Here is a 19,885-nt window from a genome sequence, read left to right on the forward strand (position 1 = left end):
TACAGGGAAGCCAGTATAACTGTACCTCTGACCCTGACTGACAGCCGGCCTCACTGCAGAGGGAGTGTCAGTCAGTCATTGCTTGGAGAATACAGGGAAGCAGCTATAACCGCGCCCCTGACCCTGACTGACAGCCGGCCCCACTGCAGAGGAAGTGTCAGTCAGTCATTGCTTGGAAAATACAGGGAAGCAGCTGTAACTGCGCCCCTGACCCTGACTGACAGCCATCCCCACTGCAGAGGGAGTGTCAATCAGTCATTGCTTGGAGAATACAGGGATGCAGCTATAACTGCTCCCCTGACACTGACTGACAGCCGGCCCCACTGCAGAGGGAGTGTCCGTCAGTTATTGCTTGGAGAATACAGGGAAGCAGCTATAACTGCTCCCCTGACACTGACTGACAGCCGGCCTCACTGCAGAGGGAGTGTCAGTCAGTCATTGCTTGGAGAATACAGGGATGCCGCTATAACTGCTCCCCTGACACTGACTGACAGCCGGCCCCACTGCAGAGGGAGTGTCCGTCAGTTATTGCTTGGAGAATACAGGGAAGCAGCTATAACTGCTCCCCTGACACTGACTGACAGCCGGCCTCACTGCAGAGGGTGAGTCAGTCAGTCATTGATTGGAGAATACAGGGATGCAGCTATAACTGCTCCCCTGACACTGACTGACAGCCGGCCCCACTGCAGAGGGAGTGTCAGTCAGTCATTGCTTGGAGAATACAGGGAAGCAGCTATAACTGCGCCCCTGACCCTGACTGACAGCCGGCCCCACTGCAGAGGGAGTGTCAGTCAGTCATTGCTTGGAGAATACAGGGAAGCAGCTATAACTGCTCCCCTGACCCTGACTGACAGCCGGCCCCACTGCAGAGGGAGTGTCAGTCAGTCATTGCTTGGAGAATACAGGGAAGCAGCTATAACCGTGCCCCTGACCCTGACTGACAGCCGGCTCCACTGCAGAGGGAGTGTCCGTCAGTTATTGCTTGGAGAATACAGGGAAGCAGTTATAACTGCTCCCCTGACCCTGACTTACAGCCGTCCGCACTGCAGAGGGAGTGTCAGTCAGTTATTGCTTGGAGAATACAGGGAAGCAGTTATAACTGCGCCCCTGACCCTGACTGACAGCCGGCCCCACTGCAGAGGGAGTGTCAGTCAGTCATTGCTTGGAGAATACAGGGAAGCAGCTATAACTGCGCCCCTGACCCTGACTGACAGCCGGCCCCCCTGCAGAGGGAGTGTCAGTCAGTCATTGCTTGGAGAATACAGGGAAGCAGCTATAAGTGCACCCCTGACCCTGACTGACAGCCGAACCCACTGCAGAGGGAGTGTCAGTCAGTCACTGCTTGGAGAATACAGGGAAGCAGCTATAACTGCCCCCCTGACCCTGACTGACAGCCGGCCCCACTGCAGAGGGAGTGTCCGTCAGTTATTGCTTGGAGAATACAGGGAAGCAGCTATAACTGCTCCCCTGACACTGACTGACAGCCGGCCTCACTGCAGAGGGAGTGTCAGTCAGTCATTACATGGAGAATACAGGGATGCAGCTATAACTGCTCCCCTGACACTGACTGACAGCCGGCCCCACTGCAGAGGGAGTGTCCGTCAGTTATTGCTTGGAGAATACAGGGAAGCAGCTATAACTGCGCTCCTGACCCTGACTGACAGCCGGCCCCACTGCAGAGGGAGTGTCCGTCAGTTATTGCTTGGAGAATACAGGGAAGCAGCTATAACTGCGCTCCTGACCCTGACTGACAACCGGCCCCACTGCAGAGGGAGTGTCAGTCAGTCATTGCTTGGAGAATACAGGGAAGCAGCTATAACTGCGCCCCTGACCCTGACTGACAGCCGGCCCCACTGCAGAGGGAGTGTCAGTCAGTCATTGCTTGGAGAATACAGGGAAGCAGCTAAAACTGCACCCATGACCCTGACTGACAGCTGGCCCCACTGCAGAGGAAGTGTCAGTCAGTCATTGCTTGCAGAATACAGGGAAGCAGCTATAACTGTGCCCCTGACCCTGACTGACAGCCGGCCCCACTGCAGAGGGAGTGTCAGTCAGACATTACTCGTGGAGAATACACGGAAGCAGCTATAACTGCACCCCTGACCCTGACTGACAGCCAGCCCCACTGCAGAGGGAGTGTCAGTCAGTCATTGCTTGGAGAATACAGGGAAGCAGCTATAACTGCGCCCCTGACCCTGACTGACAGCCGGCCCCACTGCAGAGGCAGTGTCAGTCAGTCATTGCTTGGAGAATACAGGGAAGCAGCTATAACTGCGACCCTGACCCTGACTGACAGCCGGCCCCACTGCAGAGGGAGTGTCAGTCAGTCGTTGCTTGGAGAATACAGGGAAGCAGCTATAACTGCGCCCCTGACCCTGACTGACAGCCGGCCCCACTGCAGAGGGAGTGTCAGTCAGTCATTGCTTGGAGAATACAGGGAAGCAGCTATAACTGTGCCCCTGATCCTGACTGACAGCCGGCCCCACTGCAGAGGGAGTGTCTGTCAGTCATTGCTTGGAGAATACAGGGAAGCAGCTATAACTGCGCCCCTGACCCTGACTGACAGCCGGCCCCACTGCAGAGGGAGTGTCAGTCAGTCATTGCTTGGAGAATACAGGGAAGCAGCTATAACTGCGCCCCTGACCCTGACTGACAGCCGGCCCCACTGCAGAGGGAGTGTCTGTCAGTCATTGCTTGGAGAATACAGGGAAGCAGCTATAACTGCGCCCCTGACCCTGACTGACAGCCGGCCCCACTGCAGAGGGAGTGTCAGTCAGTCATTGCTTGGAGAATACAAGGAAGCAGCTATAACTGCACCCCTGACCCTGACTGACAGCCGGCCCCACTGCAGAGGAAGTGTCAGTCAGTCATTGCTTGGAGAATACAGGGAAGCATCTATAACTGCGCACCTGACCCTGACTGACAGCCGGCCCCACTGCAGAGGGAGTGTCAGTCAGTCATTGCTTGGAGAATACAGGGAAGCATCTATAACTGCGCCCCTGACCCTGACTGACAGCCGGCGCCACTGCAGAGGGAGTGTCAGTCAGTCATTGCTTGGAGAATACAGGGAAGCAGCTATAACTGCACCCCTGACCCTGACTGACAGCCGGCCCCACTGCAGAGGGAGTGTCAGTCAGTCATTTCTGGAGAATACAGGGAAGCATCTATAACTGCGCCCCTGCCCTGACTGACAGCCGGCCCCACTGCAGAGGAAGTGTCAGTCAGTCATTTCTGGAGAATACAGGGAAGAAGCTATAACTGCGCCCCTGACCCTGACTGACAGCCGGCCCCACTGCAGAGGGAGTGTCAGTCAGTCATTGCTTGGAGAATACAGGGAAGCAGCTATAACTGTGCCCCTGACCCTGACTGACAGCCGGCCCCACTGCAGAGGGAGTGTCAGTCAGTCATTGCTTGCAGAATACAGGGAAGCAGCTATAACTGTGCCCCTGACCCTGACTGACAGCCGGCCCCACTGCAGAGGGAGTGTCAGTCAGTCATTGCTTGCAGAATACAGGGAAGCAGCTATATCTGCGCCCCTGACCCTGACTGACAGCCGGCCCCACTGCAGAGGGAGTGTCAGTCAGTCATTGCTTGCAGAATACAGGGAAGCAGCTATAACTGTGCCCCTGACCCTGACTGACAGCCGGCCCCACTGCAGAGGGAGTGTCAGTCAGTCATTGCTTGCAGAATACAGGGAAGCAGCTATATCTGCGCCCCTGACCCTGACTGACAGCCGGCCCCACTGCAGAGGGAGTGTCAGTCAGTCATTGCTTGGAGAATACAGGGAAGCAGCTATAACTGCTCCCTTGACCCTGACTGACAGCCGGCCCCACTGCAGAGGGAGTGTCAGTCAGTCATTGCTTGGAGAATACAGGGAAGCAGCTATAACTGCACCCCTGACCCTGACTGACAGCCGGCCCCACTGCAGAGGGAGTGTCAGTCAGTCATTGCTTGGAGAATACAGCGAAGCAGCTATAACCGCACCCCTGACCCTGACTGACAGCCGGCCCCACTGCAGAGGGAGAGTCAGTCAGTCATTGCTTGGAGAATACAGGGAAGCAGCTATAACTGCACCTCTGACCCTGACTGACAGCCGGCCCCACTGCAGAGGGAGTGTCAGTCAGTCATTGCTTGGAGAATACAGAGAAGCAGCTATAACCGCGCCCCTGACCCTGACTGACAGCCGGCCCCACTGCAGAGGGTGTGACAGTCAGTCATTGCTTGGAGAATACAGGGAAGCAGCTATAACTGCACCCCTGACCCTGACTGACAGCCGGCCCCACTGCAGAGGGTGTGTCAATCAGTCATTGCTTGGAGAATACAGGGAAGCAGCTATAACTGCGCCCCTGACCCTGACTGACAGCCGACCCCACTGCAGAGGGAGTGTCAGTCAGTCATTGCTTGGAGAATACAGGGAAGCAGCTATAGCTGTGCCCCTGACCCTGACTGACAGCCGGCCCCACTGCAGAGGGAGTGTCAGTCAGTCATTGCTTGGAGAATACAGGGAAGCAGCTATAGCTGTGCCCCTGACCCTGACTGACAGCCGGCCCCACTGCAGAGGGAGTGTCAGTCAGTCATTGCTTGGAGAATACAGGGAAGCAGCTATAGCTGTGCCCCTGACCCTGACTGACAGCCGACCCCACTGCAGAGGGAGTGTCAGTCAGTCATTGCTTGGAGAATACAGGGAAGCTGCTATAACTGCGCCCCTGACCCTGACTGACAGCTGACCCCACTGCAGAGGGAGTGTCAGTCAGTCATTGCTTGTAGAATACAGGGAAGCATCTATAACTGCGCCCCTGACCCTGACTGACAGCCGGCCCCACTACAGAGGGAGTGTCAGTCAGTCATTGCTTGCAGAATACAGGGAAGCAGCTATATCTGCGCCCCTGACCCTGACTGACAGCCGGCCCCACTGCAGAGGGAGTGTCAGTCAGTCATTGCTTGCAGAATACAGGGAAGCAGCTATAACTGTGCCCCTGACCCTGACTGACAGCCGGTCCCACTGCAGAGGGAGTGTCAGTCAGTCATTGCTTGGAGAATACAGGGAAGCAGCTATAACTGCACCCCTGACCCTGACTGACAGCCGGCCCCACTGCAGAGGGTGTGTCAGTCAGTCATTGCTTGGAGAATACAGGGAAGCAGCTATAACTGCGCCCCTGACCCTGACTGACAGCCGACCCCACTGCAGAGGGAGTGTCAGTCAGTCATTGCTTGGAGAATACAGGGAAGCAGCTATAACTGCGCCTCTGACCCTGACTGACAGCCGGCGCCACTGCAGAGGGAGTGTCAGTCAGTCATTGCTTGGAGAATACAGGGAAGCATCTATAACTGCGCCCCTGACCCTGACTGACAGCCGGCCCCACTGCAGAGGGAGTGTCTGTCAGTCATTGCTTGGAGAATACAGGGAAGCAGCTATAACTGCGCCCCTGATCCTGACTGACAGCCGGCCCCACTGCAGAGGGAGTGTCAGTCAGTCATTGCTTGGAGAATACAGGGAAGCAGCTATAACTGCGCCCCTGACCCTGACTGACAGCCGGCCCCAGTGCAGAGAGAGTGTCAGTCAGTCATTGCTTGGAGAATACAGGGAAGCAGCTATAACCGTGCCCCTGACCCTGACTGACAGCCGGCCCCACTGCAGAGGGAGTGTCAGTCAGTCATTGCTTGGAGAATACAGGGAAGCAGCTATAACTGCGCCCCTGACCCTGACTTACAGCCGACCCCACTGCAGAGGGAGTGTCAGTCAGTCATTGCTTGGAGAATACAGGTGACTCGCCCCCTGGGCCGTGGGGCACGCGGATCCGGGCGATAGGGGAACGATGGGGGTAGTAGTAGTGGCAGCCCGGTCCCGCGGCTCAGGGTGGTCAGACCAATGGTAGTCTGCTATGCGCTTCAAATAATGTCCGACTACGCCACCCGTGGATTGCGGTTATTAGGAACCGCCGCTGCAAGGCAGTCCGCTAGGGCTGATGATGGGTGCAGCTGAGGTGATGTGACTCCCCACGGGAAGAGTGCAGCCCCAGGGCAGTGTAGTGGATGCTGGGGGTGATGGTAGTGAGAGTCCCAGTGCCGGTAGTGCCGGAGGAGCGAAAAAGCACACAGACAACGTACTGCAGTCCAGCGTCTTTACTCACGGTTAATATCCAAGTCACTTCAGCTGGCAATGACTGCCCGAGCCGTGCTGCGTCCACCAGGTGTGGGGCTTGGTCAACTCCCAGGCAGTTCAGGAGCATGGCACAGGACCCCCTTTTATCCTTTCTCTGGCCTGCCTCACCAGTGACCCACTTTTGTCCAGCTGCCGCGGATATGTGCGGTTAAACGTGGGCCCCGTCCTCCGCTGTCCTATATGGTGCCTTCCTAGCAGGTTTGTTGAGGTGTCGCACCAATAGATGATCACGACGACCGGTCTTTGGCTGAGGGTTGTTTCTCCTCCACCAACTTGGGATCCGGTACCCTTAATCTGCCTGACCCTGCACCCTGGATTTTCGTGGGTTCTTAGGGTCCCTTCCACCTTCTTGTTCCTGAGCCCCTCTGTTTCTCTGTCTCTCCTTCTTTGCAGTTCCTTTCTGCTCCTGTTCCTTTCTCTTGGAGCTGAGATGAGCTAGAATCTCAGCTCCCCTTCACCTCCTCCTCGGCCTCTTCCCTAGGCCTGCCTCTGGAGCAGCACTCAGCCTGAGCTGCTGCTCCCTGTCTTCTCCTCTCCACAGAACGAACCTAGATCTAAGATGGTGCCCACCTTTTATACCTCCTTCTAGCCATGAGCCCAGGTGACCAGCAACCAATGGGCTCCTTCCTACACTCAGGAACCGCCCCCTATCTGCCCCTACAGCACTGGGTGTTCCACCCCTCCCTCCCCATTCCAGCAGGGACATGGTCGGTGGTGCCTGCACTTCTGTCTAGTGGGAGCACTGTTGAGCTGTCCCTGGGAAATGGGGTGTGTGTGCTGTATGCAGCTAACTGAGCCCTGGTCCATTCTCCATCCTTACCCGGGAGTGGAATATCACACCTCTGGTCTGAGGTGCAATACCCCTGTAGCGGCCGAGCCCTCGGGGCGCTACACAGGGAAGTAACTATAACTGCACCCCTGACCCTGACTGACAGCCGGCCCCACTGCAGAGGGAGTGTCAGTCAGTCATTGCTTGGAGAATACAGGGAAGCAACTATAACTGCGCCCCTGACCCTGACTTACAGCCGGCCCCACTGCAGAGGGAGTGTCAGTCAGTTATTGCTTGGAGAATACAGTGTAGCAGCTATAACTGCGCCCCTGACCCTGACTGACAGCCGGCCCCACTCCAGAGGGAGTGTCAGTCAGTCATTGCTTGGAGAATACAGGGAAGCAACTATAACTGCGCCCCTGACCCTGACTTACAGCCGGCCCCACTGCAGAGGGAGTGTCAGTCAGTTATTGCTTGGAGAATACAGTGTAGCAGCTATAACTGCGCCCCTGACCCTGACTGACAGCCGGCCCCACTGCAGAGGAAGTGTCAGTCAGTCATTGCTTGGAGAATACAGGGAAGCAGCTATAACCGCACCCCTGACACTGACTGACAGCCGGCCCCACTGCAGAGGGAGTGTCAGTCAGTCATTGCTTGGAGAATACAGTGTAGCAGCTATAACTGCGCCCCTGACCCTGACTGACAGCCGACCCCACTGCAGAGGAAGTGTCAGTCAGTCATTGCTTGGAGAATACAGGGAAGCAGCTATATCCGCACCCCTGACACTGACTGACAGCCGGCCTCACTGCAGAGGGAGTGTCAGTCAGTCATTGCTTGGAGAATACAGGGAAGCAACTATAACTGCGCCCCTGACCCTGACTGACAGCCGGCCCCACTGCAGAGGGAGTGTCAGTCAGTCATTGCTTGGAGAATACAGTGTAGCTGCTATAACTGCGCCCCTGACCCTGACTGACAGCCGGTCCCCACTGCAGAGGGAGTGTCAGTCAGTCATTGCTTGGAGAATACAGGGAAGCAGCTATAACTGCACCCCTGACCCTGACTGACAGCCTGCCCCACTGCAGAGGGAGTGTCAGTCAGTCATTGCTTCGAGAATACAGGGAAGTAACTATAACTGCACACCTGACCCTGACTGACAGCCGGACCCACTGCAGAGGGAGTGTCAGTCAGTCATTGCTTGGAGAATACAGGGAAGTAACTATAACTGCGCCCCTGACCCTGACTGACAGCCGGCGCCACTGCAGAGGGAGTGTCAGTCAGTCATTGCTTGGAGAATACAGGGAGGTAACTATAACTGCGCCCCTGACCCTGACTGACAGCCGGCCCCACTGCAGAGGGAGTGTCAGTCAGTCATTGCTTGGAGTATACAGGGAAGCAGCTATAACTGCACCCCTGACCCTGACTGACAGCCAGCCCCACTGCAGAGGGAGTGTCAGTCAGTCATTTCTGGAGAATACAGGGAAGCATCTATAACTGCGCCCCTGACCCTGACTGACAGCCGGCCCCACTGCAGAGGGAGTGTCAGTCAGTCATTGCTTGGAGAATACAGGGAAGCAGCTATAACTGCGCCTCTGACCCTGACTGACAGCCGGCCCCACTGCAGAGGGAGTGTCAGTCAGTCATTGCTTGGAGAATACAGGGAAGCAGCTATAACTGCACCCCTCACCCTGAGTGACAGCCGGCCCCACTGCAGAGGGAGAGTCAGTCAGTCATTGCTTGGAGAATACAGGGAAGCAGCTATAACTGCGCCCCTGACCCTGACTGACAGCCAGCCCCACTGCAGAGGGAGTGTCAGTCAGTCATTGCTTGGAGAATACAGAGAAGCAGCTATAACTGCGCCCCTGACCCTGACTGACAGCCGGCCCCACTGCAGAGGGAGTGTCAGTCAGTCATTGCTTGGAGAATACAGGGAAGCAGCTATAACCATGCCCCTGACCCTGACTTACAGCCGACCCCACTGCAGAGGGAGTGTCAGTCAGTCATTGCTTGGAGAATACAGGGAAGCAGCTATAACCGTGCCCCTGACCCTGACTGACAGCCGGCCCCACTGCAGAGGGAGTGTCAGCCAGTCATTGCTTGGAGAATACAGGGAAGCAGCTATAACTGCGCCCCTGACCCTGACTTACAGCCGACCCCACTGCAGAGGGAGTGTCAGTCAGTCATTGCTTGGAGAATACAGGGAAGCAGCTATAACTGTGCCCCTGACCCTGACTGACAGCCGGCCCCACTGCAGAGGGAGTGTCAGTCAGTCATTGCTTGGAGAATACAGGGAAGCAGCTATAACCGTGCCCCTGACCCTGACTGACAGCCGGCCCCACTGCAGAGGGAGTGTCAGTCAGTCATTGCTTAGAGAATACAGGGAAGCATCTATAACTGCGCCCCTGACCCTGACTGACAGCCGGCCCCACTACAGAGGGAGTGTCAGTCAGTCATTGCTTGTAGAATACAGGGAAGCATCTATAACTGCGCCCCTGACCCTGACTGACAGCCGGCCCCACTACAGAGGGAGTGTCAGTCAGTCATTGCTTGGAGAATACAGGGAAGCTGCTATAACTGCGCCTCTGACCCTGACTGACAGCCGGCGCCACTGCAGAGGGAGTGTCAGTCAGTCATTGCTTGGAGAATACAGGGAAGCAGCTATAACTGCGCCTCTGACCCTGACTGACAGCCGGCGCCACTGCAGAGGGAGTGTCAGTCAGTCATTGCTTGGAGAATACAGGGAAGCATCTATAACTGCGCCCCTGACCCTGACTGACAACCGGCCCCACTGCAGAGGGAGTGTCAGTCAGTCATTGCTTGGAGAATACAGGGAAGCAACTATAACTGCACCCCTGACCCTGACTTACAGCCGGCCCCACTGCAGAGGGAGTGTCAGTCAGTCATTGCTTGGAGAATACAGTGTAGCAGCTATAACTGCGCCCCTGACCCTGACTGACAGCCGGCCCCACTGCAGAGGAAGTGTCAGTCAGTCATTGCTTGGAGAATACAGGGAAGCAGCTATAACCGCACCCCTGACACTGACTGACAGCCGGCCCCACTGCAGAGGGAGTGTCAGTCAGTCATTGCTTGGAGAATACAGTGTAGCAGCTATAACTGCGCCCCTGACCCTGACTGACAGCCGACCCCACTGCAGAGGAAGTGTCAGTCAGTCATTGCTTGGAGAATACAGGGAAGCAGCTATATCCGCACCCCTGACACTGACTGACAGCCGGCCTCACTGCAGAGGGAGTGTCAGTCAGTCATTGCTTGGAGAATACAGGGAAGCAACTATAACTGCGCCCCTGACCCTGACTGACAGCCGGCCCCACTGCAGAGGGAGTGTCAGTCAGTCATTGCTTGGAGAATACAGTGTAGCTGCTATAACTGCGCCCCTGACCCTGACTGACAGCCGGTCCCCACTGCAGAGGGAGTGTCAGTCAGTCATTGCTTGGAGAATACAGGGAAGCAGCTATAACTGCACCCCTGACCCTGACTGACAGCCTGCCCCACTGCAGAGGGAGTGTCAGTCAGTCATTGCTTGGAGAATACAGGGAAGTAACTATAACTGCACCCCTGACCCTGACTGACAGCCGGACCCACTGCAGAGGGAGTGTCAGTCAGTCATTGCTTGGAGAATACAGGGAAGTAACTATAACTGCGCCCCTGACCCTGACTGACAGCCGGCGCCACTGCAGAGGGAGTGTCAGTCAGTCATTGCTTGGAGAATACAGGGAAGTAACTATAACTGCGCCCCTGACCCTGACTGACAGCCGGCCCCACTGCAGAGGGAGTGTCAGTCAGTCATTGCTTGGAGTATACAGGGAAGCAGCTATAACTGCACCCCTGAGCCTGACTGACAGCCGGCCCCACTGCAGAGGGAGTGTCAGTCAGTCATTTCTTGAGAATACAGGGAAGCATCTATAACTGCGCCCCTGACCCTGACTGACAGCCGGCCCCACTGCAGAGGGAGTGTCAGTCAGTCATTGCTTGGAGAATACAGGGAAGCAGCTATAACTGCGCCTCTGACCCTGACTGACAGCCGGCCCCACTGCAGAGGGAGTGTCAGTCAGTCATTGCTTGGAGAATACAGGGAAGCAGCTATAACTGCGCCCCTGACCCTGACTGACAGCCGACCCCACTGCAGAGGGAGAGTCAGTCAGTCATTGCTTGGAGAATACAGGGAAGCAGCTATAACTGCGCCCCTGACCCTGACTTACAGCCGACCCCACTGCAGAGGGAGTGTCAGTCAGTCATTGCTTGGAGAATACAGGGAAGCATCTATAACTGCACCCCTCACCCTGAGTGACAGCCGGCCCCACTGCAGAGGGAGAGTCAGTCAGTCATTGCTTGGAGAATACAGGGAAGCAGCTATAACTGCGCCCCTGACCCTGACTGACAGCCAGCCCCACTGCAGAGGGAGTGTCAGTCAGTCATTGCTTGGAGAATACAGAGAAGCAGCTATAACTGCGCCCCTGACCCTGACTGACAGCCGGCCCCACTGCAGAGGGAGTGTCAGTCAGTCATTGCTTGGAGAATACAGGGAAGCAGCTATAACTGCGCCTCTGACCCTGACTGACAGCCGGCCCCACTGCAGAGGGAGTGTCAGTCAGTCATTGCTTGGAGAATACAGGGAAGCAGCTATAACTGCGCCCCTGACCCTGACTGACAGCCGGCCCCACTGCAGAGGGAGTGTCAGTCAGTCATTGCTTGGAGAATACAGGGAAGCAGCTATAACTGCACCCCTGACCCTGACTGACAGCCGGCCCCACTGCAGAGGGAGTGTCAGTCAGTCATTGCTTGGAGAATACAGGGAAGCAGCTATAACTGCGCCCCTGACCCTGACTGACAGCCGGCCCCACTGCAGAGGGAGTGTCAGTCAGTCATTGCTTGGAGAATACAGGGAAGCAGCTATAACTGCGCCTCTGACCCTGACTGACAGCCGGCCCCACTGCAGAGGGAGTGTCAGTCAGTCATTGCTTGGAGAATACAGGGAAACAGCTATAACTTCGCCCCTGACCCTGACTGACAGCCGGCTCCACTGCAGAGGGAGTGTCAGTCAGTCATTGCTTGGAGAATACAGGGAAGCAGCTATAACCGTGCCCCTGACCCTGACTTACAGCCGACCCCACTGCAGAGGGAGTGTCAGTCAGTCATTGCTTGGAGAATACAGGGAAGCAGCTATAACTGTGCCCCTGACCCTGACTGACAGCCGGCCCCACTGCAGAGGGAGTGTCAGTCAGTCATTGCTTGGAGAATACAGGGAAGCAGCTATAACCGTGCCCCTGACCCTGACTGACAGCCGACCCCACTGCAGAGGGAGTGTCAGCCAGTCATTGCTTGGAGAATACAGGGAAGCAGCTATAACTGCGCCCCTGATCCTGACTGACAGCCGGCCCCAGTGCAGAGAGAGTGTCAGTCAGTCATTGCTTGGAGAATACAGGGAAGCAGCTATAACCGTGCCCCTGACCCTGACTTACAGCCGACCCCACTGCAGAGGGAGTGTCAGTCAGTCATTGCTTGGAGAATACAGGGAAGCAGCTATAACTGTGCCCCTGACCCTGACTGACAGCCGGCCCCACTGCAGAGGGAGTGTCAGTCAGTCATTGCTTAGAGAATACAGGGAAGCATCTATAACTGCGCCCCTGACCCTGACTGACAGCCGGCCCCACTACAGAGGGAGTGTCAGTCAGTCATTGCTTGTAGAATACAGGGAAGCAGCTATAACTGCGCCCCTGACCCTGACTGACAGCCGGCCCCACTGCAGAGGAAGTGTCAGTCAGTCATTGCTTGGAGAATACAGGGAAGCAGCTATAACCGCACCCCTGACACTGACTGACAGCCGGCCCCACTGCAGAGGGAGTGTCAGTCAGTCATTGCTTGGAGAATACAGGGAAGCAACTATAACTGCGCCCCTGACCCTGACTGACAGCCGGCCCCACTGCAGAGGGAGTGTCAGTCAGTCAATGCTTGGAGAATACAGGGAAGCAGCTATAACTGCGCCTCTGACCCTGACTGACAGCCGGCCCCATTGCAGAGGAAGTGTCAGTCAGTCATTGCTTGGAGAATACAGGGAAGCAACTATAACTGCACCCCTGACCCTGACTTACAGCCGGCTCCACTGCAGAGGGAGTGTCGGTCAGTCATTGCTTGGAGAATACAGTGTAGCAGCTATAACTGCGCCCCTGACCCTGACTGACAGCCGGCCCCACTGCAGAGGGAGTGTCAGTCAGTCATTGCTTGGAGAATACAGGGAAGCAGCTATAACCGCACCCCTGACACTGACTGACAGCCGGCCCCACTGCAGAGGGAGTGTCAGTCAGTCATTGCTTGGAGAATACAGTGTAGCAGCTATAACTGCGCCCCTGACCCTGACTGACAGCCGACCCCACTGCAGAGGAAGTGTCAGTCAGTCATTGCTTGGAGAATACAGGGAAGCAACTATAACTGCGCCCCTGACCCTGACTGACAGCCGGCCCCACTGCAGAGGGAGTGTCAGTCAGTCATTGCTTGGAGAATACAGTGTAGCTGCTATAACTGCGCCCCTGACCCTGACTGACAGCCGACCCCACTGCAGAGGAAGTGTCAGTCAGTCATTGCTTGGAGAATACAGGGAAGCAACTATAACTGCGCCCCTGACCCTGACTGACAGCCGGCCCCACTGCAGAGGGAGTGTCAGCCAGTCATTGCTTGGAGAATACAGGGAAGCAGCTATAACTGCGCCCCTGATCCTGACTGACAGCCGGCCCCAGTGCAGAGAGAGTGTCAGTCAGTCATTGCTTGGAGAATACAGGGAAGCAGCTATAACCGTGCCCCTGACCCTGACTTACAGCCGACCCCACTGCAGAGGGAGTGTCAGTCAGTCATTGCTTGGAGAATACAGGGAAGCAGCTATAACTGTGCCCCTGACCCTGACTGACAGCCGGCCCCACTGCAGAGGGAGTGTCAGTCAGTCATTGCTTAGAGAATACAGGGAAGCATCTATAACTGCGCCCCTGACCCTGACTGACAGCCGGCCCCACTACAGAGGGAGTGTCAGTCAGTCATTGCTTGTAGAATACAGGGAAGCAGCTATAACTGCGCCCCTGACCCTGACTGACAGCCGGCCCCACTGCAGAGGAAGTGTCAGTCAGTCATTGCTTGGAGAATACAGGGAAGCAGCTATAACCGCACCCCTGACACTGACTGACAGCCGGCCCCACTGCAGAGGGAGTGTCAGTCAGTCATTGCTTGGAGAATACAGGGAAGCAACTATAACTGCGCCCCTGACCCTGACTGACAGCCGGCCCCACTGCAGAGGGAGTGTCAGTCAGTCAATGCTTGGAGAATACAGGGAAGCAGCTATAACTGCGCCTCTGACCCTGACTGACAGCCGGCCCCATTGCAGAGGAAGTGTCAGTCAGTCATTGCTTGGAGAATACAGGGAAGCAACTATAACTGCACCCCTGACCCTGACTTACAGCCGGCTCCACTGCAGAGGGAGTGTCGGTCAGTCATTGCTTGGAGAATACAGTGTAGCAGCTATAACTGCGCCCCTGACCCTGACTGACAGCCGGCCCCACTGCAGAGGGAGTGTCAGTCAGTCATTGCTTGGAGAATACAGGGAAGCAGCTATAACCGCACCCCTGACACTGACTGACAGCCGGCCCCACTGCAGAGGGAGTGTCAGTCAGTCATTGCTTGGAGAATACAGTGTAGCAGCTATAACTGCGCCCCTGACCCTGACTGACAGCCGACCCCACTGCAGAGGAAGTGTCAGTCAGTCATTGCTTGGAGAATACAGGGAAGCAACTATAACTGCGCCCCTGACCCTGACTGACAGCCGGCCCCACTGCAGAGGGAGTGTCAGTCAGTCATTGCTTGGAGAATACAGTGTAGCTGCTATAACTGCGCCCCTGACCCTGACTGACAGCCGGTCCCCACTGCAGAGGGAGTGTCAGTCAGTCATTGCTTGGAGAATACAGGGAAGCAGCTATAACTGCACCCCTGACCCTGACTGACAGCCTGCCCCACTGCAGAGGGAGTGTCAGTCAGTCATTGCTTGGAGAATACAGGGAAGTAACTATAACTGCACCCCTGACCCTGACTGACAGCCGGACCCACTGCAGAGGGAGTGTCAGTCAGTCATTGCTTGGAGAATACAGGGAAGTAACTATAACTGCGCCCCTGACCCTGACTGACAGCCGGCGCCACTGCAGAGGGAGTGTCAGTCAGTCATTGCTTGGAGAATACAGGGAAGTAACTATAACTGCGCCCCTGACCCTGACTGACAGCCGGCCCCACTGCAGAGGGAGTGTCAGTCAGTCATTGCTTGGAGTATACAGGGAAGCAGCTATAACTGCACCCCTGACCCTGACTGACAGCCGGACCCACTGCAGAGGGAGTGTCAGTCAGTCATTGCTTGGAGAATACAGGGAAGCAGCTATAACTGCGCCCCTGACCCTGACTGACAGCCGGCCCCACTGCAGAGGGAGTGTCAGTCAGTCATTTCTGGAGAATACAGGGAAGCATCTATAACTGCGCCCCTGACCCTGACTGACAGCCGGCCCCACTGCAGAGGGAGTGTCAGTCAGTCATTGCTTGGAGAATACAGGGAAGCAGCTATAACTGCGCCTCTGACCCTGACTGACAGCCGGCCCCACTCCAGAGGGAGTGTCAGTCAGTCATTGCTTGGAGAATACAGGGAAGCAGCTATAACTGCACCCCTGACCCTGACTGACAGCCGGCCCCACTGCAGAGGGAGTGTCAGTCAGTCATTGCTTGGAGAATACAGGGAAACAGCTATAACTGCGCCCCTGACCCTGACTGACAGCCGGCCCCACTGCAGAGGGAGTGTCAGTCAGTCATTGCTTGGAGAATACAGGGAAACAGCTATAACTGCGCCCCTGACCCTGACTGACAGCCGGCCCCACTGCAGAGGGAGTGTCAGTCAGTCATTGCTTGGAGAATACAGGGAAACAGCTATAACTGCACCCCTGACCCTGACTGAGTGTGCAAAGCAGTCATCAAAGCAAAAGGTGGCTACTTTGAAGAACCTAGAATATAAGACATATTTTCAGTTGTTTCACACTTTTTGTTAAGTATATAATTCCACATGTGTTAATTCATAGTTTTGATGCCTTCAGTGTGAATGTACAATTTTCATAGTAATGAAAATACAGAAAAATATTTAAATGAGAAGGTGTGTCCAAACTTTTGGTCTGTACTGTAAATAACACTGGGTACTTAGTAAACGCAGTTTTTGATTAATAAACAACAACATGTGAACATGCTCCTATTTTGCATGCATAAAACGGAACTTTACCTCCAGTTCATTTTTTTGGCACTTAGCGCCGGTAAGGGGTGCGGCCGCCCTTTCTGTGACCTGGACATTACGTTTATATAGCTTCCCATTTTGCTGGGTACTCATATTGCTCGGCCCTTATTCACATTGACATCACTTTGACACATGATAAGGTTTTAATACTAAATTATCGGACAATCCTGATTTGGCTTCACCTTGACGCTGGTGGGATGAATTTTACACTCTTTAAAATCAAAAACAGAGTTTATTCAGTGTGTTATTTCTATGCACTGCTGCTGTTACTTATTTACTTGCTGCAGGGGAGATGGTTAGTTTCTTATACCTTGCAATTTGTATGGGAATTTTTTTTTTAATGTTCAGATAAATTTAATATTTAAGGTTTTATGATTTAATTATATCAGTTTTATTCTTGGCAGATGACTGTACCAGGAGCTCTGAGAGACATCTGATATCTCTAGAACTGAATGCAGAAGATTATAGTATCACACAAGATACATGTACTCAGCATGCCGACATGTCAGCTATACCCCCATCCGTCAACAGCAGACACCGATCATCTGATGATTTTAATGTATTATTACCTCCTAATTCATCACAGACTGTTAAGCAAAATAAAAGTCACAGAAGAAATGCTGAAGATCAAACAGCTACCACAACGGAGAAACCATATTCATGTTCAGAATGTGGGAAATGTTTTACATGGAAATCAAACCTTGTTTCACATGAGAGAATTCACACAGGAGAGAAGCCATTTTCATGTTCCGAATGTGGGAAATGTTTTATACGGAAATCACAACTTAGTATTCATGAGAGAATTCACACAGGAGAGAAGCCATATTCATGTTCAGAATGTGGGAAATGTTTTAGAAATAAATCAAGTCTTATTACACATGAAAGAACTCACACAGGAGAGAAGCCATATTCATGTTCAGAATGTGGGAAATGTTTTACATATAAATCAGTTCTTGTTTTACATGAGAGAAGTCACACAGGACAGAAGCCATATTCATGTTCAGAATGTGAGAAATGTTTTATTAAGAAATCATATCTTATAAGTCATGAGAGAACTCACACAGGAGAAAAGCCATTTTCATGTTCAGAATGTGGGAAATGTTTTGCTTGTAAATCACACCTTAGTATTCATGAGAAAATTCACACAGGACAGAAGCCATATTCATGTTCAGAATGTGGGAAATGTTTTATTCAGAAATCATATCTTATAAGTCATGAGAGAATTCACACAGGAGAGAAGTCATATTCATGTTCAGAATGTGGGAAATGTTTTTTTCAGAAATCATATCTTATAAGTCATGAGAGAATTCACACAGGAGAGAAGCCATATTCATGTTCAGAATGTGAGAAATGTTTTATTCAGAAATCAGAGCTTGTTACACATAAGAGAATTCACACAGGAGAGAAGCCATATTCATGTTCAGAATGTGGGAAATGTTTTACATATAAATTAGTTCTTGTTAGACATGAGAGAATTCACACAGGAGAGAAGCCATATTCATGTTCAGAATGTGGGGAATGTTTTACACGGAAATCACAACTTAGTATTCATGAGAGAATTCACACAGGAGAGAAGCCATATTCATGTTCAGAATGTGGGAAATGTTTTGCTTGTAAATCATACCTTAGTATTCATGAGAAAATTCACACAGGACAGAAGCCATATTCATGTTCAGAATGTGGGAAATGTTTTATTTTAAAATCATATCTTCTTATACATGAGAGAAATCACACTGGAGAGAAGCCATATTCATGTTCAGAATGTGGGAAATGTTTTGCTCATAAATCACATCTTAGTATTCATGAGAGACGTCACACAGGACAGAAGCCATATTCATGTTCAGAATGTGGGAAATGTTTTAAAGATAAATCAGTTCTTGTTACACATGAGAGAACTCACACAGGAGAGAAGCCATATTCATGTTCAGAATGTGGGAAATGTTTTACTTGTAAATCATCTCTTAACAAGCATAAGAAAATTCATACAGAGAAGTAATCATTTTATAGTCACATTCTAACAAAAGTACATGGCGTCTTGAGAGCTTAGATTTCTATGGTCCATTACCTTCCTGGAGCGACACTTTTGCTCTTAAAGCCTTTGGCTACAAGCTGACCATCATAGTTACACCACCTGTGGTCACTATAACATACAATATGGGGAACGTGCCTCCATTTCCATTATTCTATTTCCTCTCGTAGGTTGAATATCTCTTTGGTGGCGGCTCCACACTGGTAGTAATCTACCACCAGCAGGAGGGTGATGGCGCCTCTTCTCACGTACAGAAGCCCCCTCCATCTCATGTAGCCCCCCAGACACCACACAGCAGATCCATTACTCACATATTACTTACTCACAATTGATAACTGTTCTTCTTGTGAAATCTCCTTCCTGTGACGGAGAACTTATCATCTCTGTTTGCTTTCCTGGGTTCTGCTCTTCTGTCTTCATCATTATGGATTATCTGCTCATTACATTAGACGTTTTCTCATCCTGGTGTCTTTTTCCTGATTTGTTTGTTACGCTGTATGGCAGGATACCTATATGGGGACGTACGAAGAAGAATTTACATAGAAATATATGGAGAGGTGTAATATGGCTGCATCCTAGACATGGAATATATGCAGGTTACAGGGGAATTAACAGATATCACATTCAGGACTGTCAGAATTTTGCACATACCAATTTATGTAAGTTTTCTTTATTCTTATTGGAATGTGCACATTGTAGATTTAGACTCAAGGCAGCAAAACCACAAAATAAGTATTTGATACACTGCCGAGTTTGCTAGTTTTCCCACCTACAAAGAATGGATACAGAGGCGTATCTAGGAAGGGGGTAGCCAGGGCATGCGCCCCGGGTGCAGCCGGCAGGGGGCGCAGTTGGGCGCCTAATGCGGAGGCCCGAGGTGTCTGCCCTGGTGGCTGCATTCTGCCTGCCTTCTGACTGGGAGTCCGTCTTTCTCTGAGCCGGCTGACTGCCATTCCGGGGGCCGGACTGGGAGTCGTGTGGGGTTGTGTTGCAGGAGACCGTAGAAGATGGAAGTCTCCAGAGACGGAGCTGTGGCTGAGAAAAGTCATCATGGCGTCTGAACAAGATGAAGAAGAAAAGAAAGAGACGACTCCAGAGACAACGTCATCAATCAGGTACCTGGATGGAAATGTTTTTTTGTGATACTGACTAATTCTCATATTTTTATTTCTGTTAGGAGCATTAAAGGGGTTGTCCAAGTTAGTGATGACTCTGCAGGAGTGATGAGCGAGCACTAAAATGCTCGGGTACTCGCTGCTTGAGTCGAGCAAATTGGAATACTCAGGTGCTTGAACCAAGCAACAAGCTCAATGTAAGTCTATGGGAAACTCAAGCTTTTTTTCTGGCGGCCCCCCTCCCCGGCGGACTGCAGAGGGCCTAAAAACTGCCCAATGGGAACAGTGCTCAAATGAGATGGGAACAGCATGGGGAAGACCCCTGGAAGCATCTCTGATATCCCAGGTCACTGCTGTCATCAACGTTGTCAGAGTATTACGCCACTTTTACGGACTCAAAATAAAACAATCAAAAACAAAACCAAAATGGATTTTCCTGGGAAAAATGTTAAGGAACATCCTTTCCAGGGTCATGACTTGTATATAAGGCAAAATAAAT

The 19,885-nt window shown here is 52.8% G+C and overlaps 1 protein-coding gene across 1 annotated transcript in view; it reads left to right on the forward strand.

Annotated features, from left to right (window-relative positions):
• Window positions 1–18,900, forward strand: part of LOC141264830 (uncharacterized) — a 97,988-nt gene extending 79,088 nt beyond the window's left edge. Inside the window, exon 2 of the mRNA XM_073677184.1 lies at window positions 16,647–18,900. Coding sequence (XP_073533285.1) covers window positions 16,647–18,238 — 1,592 coding nt within the window. The 3' untranslated portion in view covers window positions 18,239–18,900. The remainder of the gene's footprint in view (window positions 1–16,646) is intronic.
• Window positions 18,901–19,885: the final 985 nt, after the last annotated feature.

This window comes from Phyllobates terribilis, unplaced genomic scaffold (genome assembly GCF_046119375.1).
Source record: "Phyllobates terribilis strain yellow unplaced genomic scaffold, ASM4611937v1 Scaffold_4__5_contigs__length_816908805, whole genome shotgun sequence".
Taxonomy (NCBI): Eukaryota; Metazoa; Chordata; class Amphibia; order Anura; family Dendrobatidae; genus Phyllobates; species Phyllobates terribilis.